This window comes from Haplochromis burtoni, unplaced genomic scaffold (assembly GCF_018398535.1).
Source record: "Haplochromis burtoni strain Fernald_Lab_line unplaced genomic scaffold, NCSU_Asbu1 Contig_16, whole genome shotgun sequence".
Lineage (NCBI taxonomy): Eukaryota > Metazoa > Chordata > Actinopteri > Cichliformes > Cichlidae > Haplochromis > Haplochromis burtoni.
In genome coordinates this window covers 258,020-270,236 of record NW_024582377.1, presented here as the reverse complement: position 1 = coordinate 270,236, position 12,217 = coordinate 258,020, and the positions used below count along the sequence as shown (strand labels likewise).

The window sequence follows — 12,217 nt, the reverse complement described above, 5'->3', positions numbered from 1 at the left end:
AAACTTATTACCCTTCACCTCTGGGATACTAAAGATTTCCATTGTAATAAAATATTTCTGAACCCTCTTTGAGTATCGGGCTGCTGTTGACATACAGGACATCTCTGGAGATCTCAGAAACTGACACGGGTACTTATCAGTTCTTTTTTGATGGTTTACAATTGCAGGAACAACTTATTAGCCCTTAGGGATTTTCTCCAACTCTGCATAAACATGACCTATGATTTTCACTGAGTTAAAGTCATAAAAACAGTAACGAAACAAATTATACTCAGTTGTTATTTATTGAGGAAAATAATACGATATGGTAGGAAAAGTATGAGAAGGTGTTTTCAATCACTGGGATGAAAATAAGGGCCTGAGAGAGTGGTCTGTTTTTATTTAAAGAACAAGGATTTATCAAAGACTGCTAATTAGGACACATGTTCACGGAAGTGTGTAATGGCACGAACAAGGAGAGTTCTCTGGAAGTATATAAAGTATCAAATATCAGTATCGCTGTCGGTCCTATAAATATTCATTCATGAAGCAATTTGGAATTATAAAAACAATGAGTGAATTCTAAAAAAACACCCATCAATGTCCCAGAGGACAGTGGCTCATGCAGTGACAGTAGCCCTGAACACTGACACTAACCCTAGCAAAGAATAAAGACAATGTTTTTGGAGTGGCCTTAACTATGAATGCACTGATACAATATTTCCTAGTGTATCTGCTAAATTCTCATTTGAAAAGCAAGACTGGTAACATGACTCATCCATTTAATTCAGTTTTATATTGCTTACAACATGTAGCACTTGCTAGCAGAAGAGCTAACGTAGCATGAGGGATGCTAATATAGGGTGACCAACCGTCCTCTTTTCCCTGGACATGTGCACTTTTCACGTTCTGTCCGGGGCATCCGGGTGGATTTTCGAGATTGATGAAAATCCCTCGTACCGTCCCGGTAGTGGTAATTTTTCTTATACAGATGAGGCCTTATCTCTGTACCAGTATTAGGTTTTTAAGTTATTTTTTGCCCTTGTTGACTTGTAAAAGCCTATATGACATTTTTGTTTCACCATTCATTAACCGCACAGAGAAGGCATTGTTTAAATATGTTAAAATTTTCTTTAAGCAAACAGTATTATTAAAGTTCTTCATGACTGGGCCAAGTGTCCTCTTTTTTGGAGATCAAAATATGGTCACCCAATGCTAATAGGGGCAGCTTGGGGGTATTTCACCTACTATTACAAACGCTGGATTGTTGCATCCCTGAACTTAGTCCAACAAAAACACTGCTCAGTTACCTGAAGTGAACAGTTCACGTAAGGAAACCCATCAACACCCGCAATTGGTGCTATTCACTGAAAAAAATGAGCTGAAATCAAAGGTTAGCGCCGGTTTTCGCATTACAAATGCAAAACATGTTATTTTGGCTGATAAAAAAAAATATTTATGCTGTCTAACTTGTTTTTTCCTCTTTTCCTACTTTAGAACTTGTCACATTGGGTCATTGTGGGTCACAGTCATAAATCATGAAAAAAACAGTTAGTTGCAGGCTATTAATCATTTTCATTTATCTGAGGCTCTGAATTACAGTATTAAGCAAGAAAACAAAAAAACCTAACTTAGACACTTGAAATGTTTGCCAAGTCTAAAATCTCACTCATTTTGAATATCTTGCCAAAGGTCAGCTTCATATCATGTTTCTGCCTAATTGTATCTCTGGACTATTTTAACAACCTTCTTTAAAAAAAACTTTTTTTATGGAAAAAAGGGTTTGGCTTTGTCCCAACCCAAAGTCGCCCTTGAACATGGGCGACACACAGCTGGCTACTCATCTATCTGTTAGCCAGCCAGAAGAGGGAAGCCCCCGAGTTCAGCTTTGATCCTCTATCCCTTCCTCTTTTTGCCAGCAGTGGAAAAAGATCATTACCCTCGAACTACACCTGAGCAATAGACATTAGACCAGCAACTTCACTACAAGGACACAGGAGGAAATACTCTCACTTGTCTCTTTGTGTTACAGGCTGTTGATGGCTCAGGAGGTGGATAGCAATAAACAGAAAGAGCATCCAAGATAAAAAGACAGATGGAGTTCTAAAACATGAGGTCGATGCCAAAGCCTGCCAGACAACTTCAGAAAGGAGAAAGACTGAGTAAATGAGATGTTTTGAAGAGGAAAGTGAGAACAACTTGCATATGCAAATGATACAGTTTGCACTTCTTAAAACAGATGGGACAGAGTGATCATATAAATACAACAAATCCTCACACCAAGTTCCTGAAATATAAACACATAACTCCTCAGCAAGTTTAAAACTTGGACTTACCAGTTTATGCCTTAAATTCGCTCATCTTGGGTCAACCCAAAAAGTTGTCTTCTTTACCATTAGTGCCACATTAAACAGCAGGTAAATTCTGGAGGTGAGTTTGGTTTTTCTATATATAATAATAGTCACTCCAATGTTGAACTGACATGCTTTGTATGTGAACGAGCGAAGGGAACATTGCGTGCAATTGCATTCAAACTTTGTTGATTAAGTGCAGATCAGATCGGTCGTCTTTTAACATTCACAGAGACACATGGGGACCGAGACGCATAAAATAAACACAGGTGATTGGAACTATCATTAAAGCCTCACACACACACACACACACACACACACACACACACACACACACACACACACACACACACACACACACACAGACTGCGTGTTAGCACTGTTTGAAATTCACAATCAAAATCAGATCCAGCAGTTAACCACATATTGAGTCAGGAAGCTTCACGCATTCACTGCAGTCACACTTCCATTGTATTTACCTTAGAGTCCCAATTGAATAGTATGCATAAGCAATCCCATTTAGTTTTAATTAGCAGATATCGTGAATAACTATAAAAGCTAAAGTGTGATCAAAGCACAAGCTGAAATCTTGTGCTCTGCTTCCTCTGTTACTGGAAGCAGAAACAGGGTAAACTACTGAAAATGGTCATACGGCAGAAAGAAAGCACGATCGGAATTTGACTCTTTGTACTTTATATTTTTGCATATTTTAAATTCTTTCATGATAAAACGCATTCTTGCCAATTCACATTTTTTCAGGAAATCCCCAGTGGCATTCGGTTAATTGATAAAAAGAAGTGATTGATTGAATCAGTGTGACAAGAATCACTTTCTCCTAAAACTAATGGGATAGTTGGCTTTTGTCTCTGCTTCTTCCTGTGCCATTTCGAAAAATGCAATTTTGGCACAACTGTTAGACATGAGGAGAAGGTAAGATTATGAAACTTGGATAACAGTAACTGTTTCTGTTGTACAATCCTATTTTAAAGCCATCTCCTTTATATATTTTCACGTTGCACTGTGTTAAAGCAAAGTCTGTGTGTTTAAATCTTTCTGTGGGGTGAAGGAGAAATTTCATCTGTCCATCTTTCTTCTTTACCACTTATCCACTTCATTGTCATGCAGGGACAAGAGCCTATCCAAGCAGTCGCAGGGCGAGAGGCTGGGTTTATCAGAGGGCCGAAGATAAACATATATACGGTACTGCGCTAAAGTCTCGAGACACCTTGTATCTGATTTGCAAGGAACAAGATAAACAGGTGATTTACTGAACCCTGTGCATACTTAGATGGAAACACAGTATATAAGGCAAAAAGAGATAAGACTCTCAACAAGTTTAAAACTCAATATTTAGTATGACCATCTTTATTCTTTAACACAGCCTGAACTCTATTAAACTTTCTTATAATTTCTTTATGGAGTCTACAGGAAAAGTCTTCCAGGCTTCTTGAAGGACATCCCAAAGCTCTTCTTTGGATGTTGGCTGCCTTTTGTTCTGTTCTCTGTCAAAATCATTGGGTTAAACAATTTTGAGATCCAGACTCTGGGGAGGCCAATCTATGACTGGGTGTTTTCTACCCAGGTATGCTTTTACTGCATTGGTGGTGTTGGCACTGGCCAATCAGGTGCTTTCCAGATCTATCTTTGGCTTTTTTGAGAGACTCAACTAAAGAAACGAGAACATGATATGTAATTTTGTGACAAGCTTGTGAAAAAGGGACAAACATGAACTCATTATTTAAGTTCGTTGCTTTCTTTTTAAATGCAAATGATTCATAGGTCAGTGTTAAGTGGCTTAACAAACAGGGAGATAAAATCTCTGAAGTTGATCTGGTACCAGACTCAACTGAAAATGAGTGAAAAAGTACTAAGAAGGACTTTCAGAAAACCTGGAGAACTTTTGCTCAAGACCACTTTTCAGAAAATGTCAAGAATGACTGATGGAAGCAAAATATAATTTGATTTGATGAGCGGCTCAAGACTTTTGTACATATTACCGTATACATCTTTTAAATAATAGGAATTTAATTAACAGTATTAATTGAAAGAAATTGACAAAGATAAGCCTCTTTTAAAAAGACTGCACTGAAAATGTGTTTTTATGAGTGTTGCAAAAAAAATCCAATCTTTTCCTTCGGCCTACTGGGCCCAATAGTTCTGTACCATCTTTTTTGTATGAATGCAAAGTAATTTACTGTATACAAAACTTGTTTGGAGATGTTCAATCTCCAGTAAATGGTGACATGAAAATTACTGTCCAATATACCTGTAGTGCAGGACTTTGGCATGCCAATATCACTTTGGCATGCCAATATTAACATGTAACATGTATTAACATGTACAAATTATATGGACAAGGAAATATTTTCAAACATTTCATCCTGATGATAATGGCAAGTAATGTTTCTGCTGTAATTTAGAGTGAGTTTTCAACATACGAATCTGGTATTTTCCAAAAGAATATTTACCATTTGTAACTGGTTTGTCCACCACCCAAATTGCAGAGTGGATCAAAGATAAAGGTTTTTGGCATTGTGGACGGAATCACGCACCTGATCTGTGCACCCTGAAGGCACCCTGTAAAGTGTGCAAACAGCAACAACTTACAGTGCTGCATGAAATTTGCCAACAGGAGCCCAGAAAAGCCCTGATGGTTGGCACTGCCCCAGATACGTCCACCATCCACATTGATCACCCAAACCGTGCTCATAAGGTCCTGCTAAAGGTTGTGAAGGTGTATCTGTACAATGCTGAGTATTCATTAGAGACCTTTGCTGTACTAGATGACCGTTCTGAACGATCCATCATCCTACCACCAGCTGTGCAGCACCTCAATCTAGGGAAGGAAGCCGAGACACTTCCATTAAGAACTGTTCGTCAGGATGTGATTCACCTGCAAGGGGCCTCGGTCTCCTTTGAGATTTCCCCTACCCATAATCCTAAAGTGAGATACCACATCCATCATGCCTTCACTGCTGACAAACTGGGCCTCTCTGAGCACAGTTATCCAGTTATTCAGGCACTCATGCAAAAATATGCGCACCTGCGGGGACTCCCACTTTCCCCTGTCGACAGGGTGCAGCCTTTAGTCCTTATTGGCTCAGACTTCCCTCATCTGCTTATCCCAATGAACCCTATACGGTCTGGCCCTCCTGGGGGTCCATTGGCAGTCTGTACCCACCTTGGATGGGCTCTGCAGGGTCCAGCTAACTTAGCCCAGTTCGCTGTGGAAGAGCAACAGTGTCTCTTTACTGGGTCCCCAAGCAATGATCTCCTTCAACATGTAGAACGATTGTGGAAGGCGGATGTACTCCCATACACAAATGTGAAGACTGCGACACGTTCTAAGGAAGATCAGAAAGCACTTGAAGCTCTTGAGCAGCGCACTACCAGAGTACAGGTGGAGGGAGTGACATGCAACGCCCCTCCTCCGTCGCAAAGACATTCCTCGCCTCTATGCACCCAGGCTGGCCTTGCTACAAAAGTTATGGAGTACTGAACGTCGGATAGCGAGAGACCCAGGGCAGGCTGAAACCTATTGTCAGGAAGTAAACTGGAGGTGGTAGGCTATGTTGAGAAACTATCACCTGAGAAGGTGGATTGTTCGAGCGAGTCATGGTATCTACCCCACCATGTAGTTCACCACAACAACAAGGCTAGACTTGTATTCAACTGCTCATATCAATATAACTGCTAAGCCTCAACAGCCAGTTGCTTCCAGGTCCAATTCTGGGACCTTCACTGCTTGGGGTCCTCCTCCGCTTCAGGGAGCATACTGTGGCCATAAGTAGTGACATCAAGGCAATGTTCCACCAAATTCGCTTGCTGCCTGAGGACAAACCTCTGCTCCGCTTCCTATGGAGATCTATGAGGAAGGATGAGGAGCCAAGTGTGTACGAGTGGCAGGTTCTGCCTTTTGGTACAACGTGCAGTCCTTGTTGTGCCACCTATGCCCTCCAAAGACATGTCAGGGACAACAGCCAATGTAATGAAGATGACGGTGGAGAGGGCCTTCTACGTCGATAACTGTTTGCATAGTCTCCAATCTGCAGAGGAGGCTAAGACACTCATAGATCGGATGTGGGAGTTACTTGCCAAAGGGGGATTCGAGATTAGGCAATGGGCCAGTAACGTTTCATCGGTGTTGGAGCACCTGCCAGTGGAAGTCAAAGCAGCCAGCACAGAGCTTTGGCCAGCACAGCCAAGACCCAGAAGAACCAGCTCTGGTCCTTTGTTGGAACTGTCTCACTGACCGCCTTGGATACAGGCATCGATTTGTGGAGTACTCTCTGCCCACACTGAGAAATGTTTATCGGGTGATGGCATCGCAGTATGATCCTCTGGGCTACCTCATACCCTTCTCAACTCGAGCGAAGGTTTTAATTCAGGATCTTTGGAAGGCAGGAGTTGGATGGGATAAACAAATCCATTCTACGGCCCTACTAGACAGATGGACACAGTGGGAGAAGGAACTAGTGTACTTGCCACAGGTGGAATTACCAAGATGCTATGTCCCACCAAGAGCAGACACCGGGAGACCAGGTGGAGGGGCTCACATATTTTGTGATGCCTCCGAAAGAGCCTATGGAGCGCCACCTATCTATGAACACAGGACTCCCAAGGCGACGTCCACGTGGCATTCATGATGGCGAGGTCAAGAGTAAGCCCCCGGAAACAGATTTCTAAGCCACGTTTGGAGTTATGTGCAGCTCTTGCCGGAACCCAAATGGCTAGAGTACTCGAGACCGAGCTGGCATTTCAACCCAGTGACATCACCCTATGGAGTGACTCAACAACAGTTTTGACCTGGATCCAATCCGATTCATGCCGCTATAAGGTCTTTGTTGGTACCAGGATTGCCGAAATACAAGATCTTACTGAGGTGTCAAGTTGGAGATATGTCAACACCAAGGACAATCCGGCTGATGACCTCACGCGAGGGAAAACCCTTCTCGAGCTGAGTCAACCAAACCGTTGGACTCAGGGCCCACCTTTCCTTTTAACGAACCCTGATACCTGGCCAACTCTCCATGAAGGTGAAGGTCAAGAAGACAATGGGGAGCTGAGAGCAACAGCATTCTGTGGAACCACCACCACATGCAGTCCACAGCTAACGGTGCCAATTTCCAATTTTGGCAAATGGAGTGCAGTGGTTAAGGCTGCTGATCACGAAAACCATGTCATGACTGCTACAGATGCATCAGCTGCTGAGCTGCATCTCCTGAAACAAGCTCAAAATGATAGCTTCCCTGAGGAATTACAGGCCCTGGCTGCTGGTAAGGCAATTCATAAGCAGAGTCGCCTGCTAACACTCGCTCCGGAGGATGACCCGGCTATTGGGCTGATAAGAGTTGGGGGCAGACTAAGAAGAGCAGAAGGTTTGGACTTGGATGCCATGCACCCCATAGTCCTTGACCCGCAGCATCCGGTGTCCAAACTGCTGATCAGAGAATATGATGAGCAGCTGTTGCACCCTGGGCCAGAACGAGTCTTCGGGGAGATAAGGAGAAAATATTGGATTCTCCAAGGAAGGGAGGCAATCAAGCGGCACCAGCACAGCTGTGGTGAGTGTTGAAGGTGGCGAGCCCGTCCTAATATTCCTCGGATGGCAGATCTACCCCCCGCGAGGCTGCGCCTATACAAACCACTTTTGGTCCACTGGAGTCGACTGCTTCGGTCCTTACAACATCAAAGTAGGACGGCGCACCAAAAAGCGTTGGGGTATCATATTCAAATGCATGACTACGAGCTGTGTGCATCTTGACCTGTTGGACAGCATAGATACTGATGCCTTTCTCATGGCTCTGCGTCTGTTTATTGCACGCCGGGGCAAGCCATATGAGATCCTATCTGACTGTTCAACTTCAGGGGAGGAGAGATCGAACTGCGGTCTGGTTTCTCAGCTCTTGAAGCCCCCATTAAAGAGTAGCTGGCGGAGCAGAGGATTGAGTTCCGGTTTAATCCACCAGGTTCCCCCCATTTTGGAGGTACTTGGGAACGGGAGATAAGATCTGTGAAGGCAGCTCTTCAAGTGGTGTTGGGAGGCCATACGGTGACAGAGGCAGTTTTGCAAACTGTGCTGGTCGAGGTGGAAGGGATCATTAATGCAAAGCCTCTTGGGTATGTCTCTTCGGATGTAGCGGATCCGGATCCAGTCACACCCAACTTATTGCTAATGGGGCGACGAGATGCATCACTCCCCCAGGTGATTTATGCTTCGAGTGAGATGCTGGGAAGATGGCGATGACGCCATAGTCAGATTCTGGCAGACCATTTTTGTTCCAACTTCCTGCGTCACCATCTGCCTGATTTTCAGAGGAGACAAAGATGGCAGGGTGATACTGACAACTTAACCACAGGTCAAGTGGTTATGGTGGTTGACTCACAACTACCGCGAGCGCAGTGGCCTATTGGAAAGGTGGTCAAGGCCTGTCCAGGGCCAGACGGTCGGGTGAGAGCGGCTGAGGTGACAATCAAGGGACAGACATATCTTCAACCTGTTGCCAGATTAGTCAGACTCTCAGCCTGGGAGGATGAGGAGGACTGTAAACCCAATGATGCTTAGACTTTCGGTTGAAGAGCAAATTTACTACTTAAATTTGGGGGCGGCTGTGTCTCCTTATATTTCAGTTGCATAGTTATAAGTGCACTGGTAATGTCTGCCGATAAGTTCCACTTTGTTCTTACTGTTTGCTACGGTGATGACGTCACATGCTTTTACAACGGTCCTGCCGTATCACGAGTCCAGGGAGCACTAGGCATGCTTTTCTCCATGAGTGTGGGTGAATAGCGATCTCCAGCCGTGTGCGTTCCTGTGCAAATGTGAGTCAAAATCCCTCCAATTCTACGAGTCCATTTCCACTTATAGCACGGCTTGTACTTTGATGATAATTACAGGGGGTTTAGGCTAGGAGATTTATCGAGATTGGTAGAGGCATGTGACTTACCACCGTAGCCTTTGTTGCGGGTTGGATCTGTGCACCGCAGTTGGGTTATTTAGCCACTAGAGGGCACTGAAGACCATGTAATTGTCAACTTTTCCTAATTTTGGGGCATTAGGTCTTTTCTGTTGCCTGAGATATGCAGGTCTTCTTGTTTCCTGCCTGTTCAAATGGGATTGTGGGACTTTCTTGTGTCAGAGCATTCACCTCCGGGCATTATTTGTGTTACAGTTCGTTATATTGGTGTGATGTTGGGAAGTGATAATTGTTATATTTACATGTGATAATTGTTTCTCCTTGTTTCTTGTTATTCAGAATCACACGTGTGTCCGCCCCTCCCACACTTGTTAAGTATGCCTACTGCTGTACTGTTGAGCTGCTGTTAACTTCCATTAAAATATATCTGGACATCACTCTCTGTGCCCCACTCTCTGACCGGAGTTTAAGTCCCGAGGGAGCTATCATCCCAGCATCCCAGAGATAACTTTCTAACAGTGATGTTTAAAAAAAAAAATAACATAATGATAGGATCTTAATAATACACATATGATGAAAAGACACCAATGCAGGAGTATGAGAAACAGTTCACTGAGCGGCCACTTGAGCCGGCCTCAAATGGCCTCCTAGACCCTGCTGATAAAATGCCCCAATTTAGAGAAGAGATAAACATGTTTACAGAATAGTGAGACGTCTACAAACCGATGGGTGACCTCACAGCGCACACATCCATCATTTATACAGTTTATCATGTTAATCAACACTAAGCACACAATAGGACAGTGCTACCAACCTGGTTAATCACATCCGCCCTTTGATCACACAGTATTTGCCACAGCAGAGAAAACAATTTTCAGTCAGATATGTATCAGCTGATCTGTTTTGCATTTCCACTTGAGTGTAATTGTAATTTTTATGGGCTTTCTATAATTATGGTTAAAGATTCTCTCTCCAACTCCCCACATGTAGTTTGAGAATACTGCGAATAGATAATGTTGCGAAAATCAAATATTGGCCGCGCTGGTATGAGAAGACTATCCCTCACGAGTCGGATGCATGCTAGATGTGCCTCAGGCACAGAGAGGGGAGGAGGGGGATCTGACATAATACTGTGAGTTTTGGCGGAGCTCATCCTGGACTCATTCCTGTCACTGGAGTGACTGCAGTAAGAGCCACTTACACTGATCCAGCCACAGTGGCTGCTAAAGCCAAGGGGAGAGGCTCCTGCATGTGGCTTTTTCTTGCAAATAAAAAAACGAGGTGTTGTTGCTTCAAGTGGAGTAAGCTATCTACAGCCCTCTTTAGGTACATGTTGATTGGCTAAACATATATGATACATACAGCTATTCAGCAGAAAGAGAAAGCATGTGGTGCTGCATCAACCTGTGTGAAACATAACAAAATATATGAGCACTTACCAGCAGTAGTACTAATAATAACTCCCCCCTCTAAAGAACTAATAACAAATCTGGCTTTCAATAAGCATGAGCAGATCATTAAAAATAGCATTAGCATGTAGAAAGTGAACTAACTGTGCTGCATGAGATGATTTAAAGCCAGAGGAAGTTACAGTGATGCTAATAAGCCAGCTCTAGTGGATCCCTGTGAGTGAGTTCACCATCATTTCCTTGACCACATGACATGCCTCTGCTGGTCACAAACACTCACTCTATTCATATGAAATTAAGCCTGATTGGATCTGGCTGGCAAGAAGCACAAACAAACGTGATTTTCTTCCAGTAAACAATGATTCATGTATTTTTATTTTTTTATTTTCTAAATACTAAAAAAGGGGGGGAAAGGAAGAAAATTCAGGCCTTTTTTGTTTAATGACATTTTCCTTTTTCAGCTAGGTTTAACTAAACAAAATCTGGGTTAATCTGCTTAAAGCCTAAAGAAAAATGTCTTATTTTCCTCTGTTTATTTAAGATAAGCAGTATAACCAACAGCATACAATTAGTATGTAACCCCATTAACTGCTCCGAGAGCCCATTCCTTGCCAAGTCTTGTCGTCCTGCTGCAGTGTAAATGAATGTAAATCAAATTCCGTCAAGTGTTGCCTCCAGAGAAAATGACACCTCGCCTGATGTCGCTTCTCAGAGTGGATGTGGAAGCACCGCTGGGACGTGTGCGAGACGGCGCGTTTTTGTGCCAAAGATTCATGATCGGATCAAACTGCAATAGACTCTGTCTAAACCCTGGACCAACTCTCCCCCGTGGCCCCTGTGAGTGGCACGACGCTGCAGAAAGGCTAATTAACGTGGCACACTGTTGCCAAATGTGCCCATTCAACCATTTAAAGAAAACACAAAGTAAGCGCAAAAAGGAGACAGAAGACGGGAAAAGTTTTACCAAAACACTCACTGGAGTCAAAGTGCGTGACTTACTTATCAAAATGAAGAAGGGGAGATAAGTGTTGTGGTTTTTTATATAGTCCATGGCTCCTCTTTCTTCGGCGGCAGCTCCACAGAGAGTCCGTGCTGGGTTTCCTTGTTGGCACCTTTTAAGCCCTCATGAATACGCTGGAGAGAAACCCGGCTCGTGAAGTTAACGATTAACGGTCACACGCGCGCTCCTCCAGACACTATAGTTATTTCTCAAGTTGCGCACTGTTACTCATTCCGGTGATGCTGATGCTGCTGCAGCTCCCAATGACGACAACCGCCCCAAACCCTCCTCCCTCCAAACCCTCCTCCCCTGCCTCTGCTCCCTTTCACTGCGTGTTAGTCACCAGTCAAAAGGGCTCCGAGTCCAAGAGAAGCTTTCAGGCTCACTCTGCCCACATATGTCAAGACAGACTTTTATGGAAAGGACTCTGTGAACCAGCTTCTCACGCCAGGATTAAAAACCTTACCCTGAGAAAATTAAATAAAAAAAAAATAAAGCGGACATTATTGCATAATTGAAGTAACATCGCAGAAGATCATTAAACATTTTTCCATATTTCAG

The 12,217-nt window shown here is 43.4% G+C and overlaps 1 protein-coding gene across 1 annotated transcript in view; it reads right to left on the bottom strand.

Annotated features, from left to right (window-relative positions):
• ltk (leukocyte receptor tyrosine kinase) overlaps positions 1–11,915 on the bottom strand; it is a 65,673-nt gene extending 53,758 nt beyond the window's left edge. The window contains exon 1 of the mRNA XM_014331914.2: positions 11,656–11,915. Coding sequence (XP_014187400.1) covers positions 11,656–11,707 — 52 coding nt within the window. The 5' untranslated portion in view covers positions 11,708–11,915. The remainder of the gene's footprint in view (positions 1–11,655) is intronic.
• Positions 11,916–12,217: the final 302 nt, after the last annotated feature.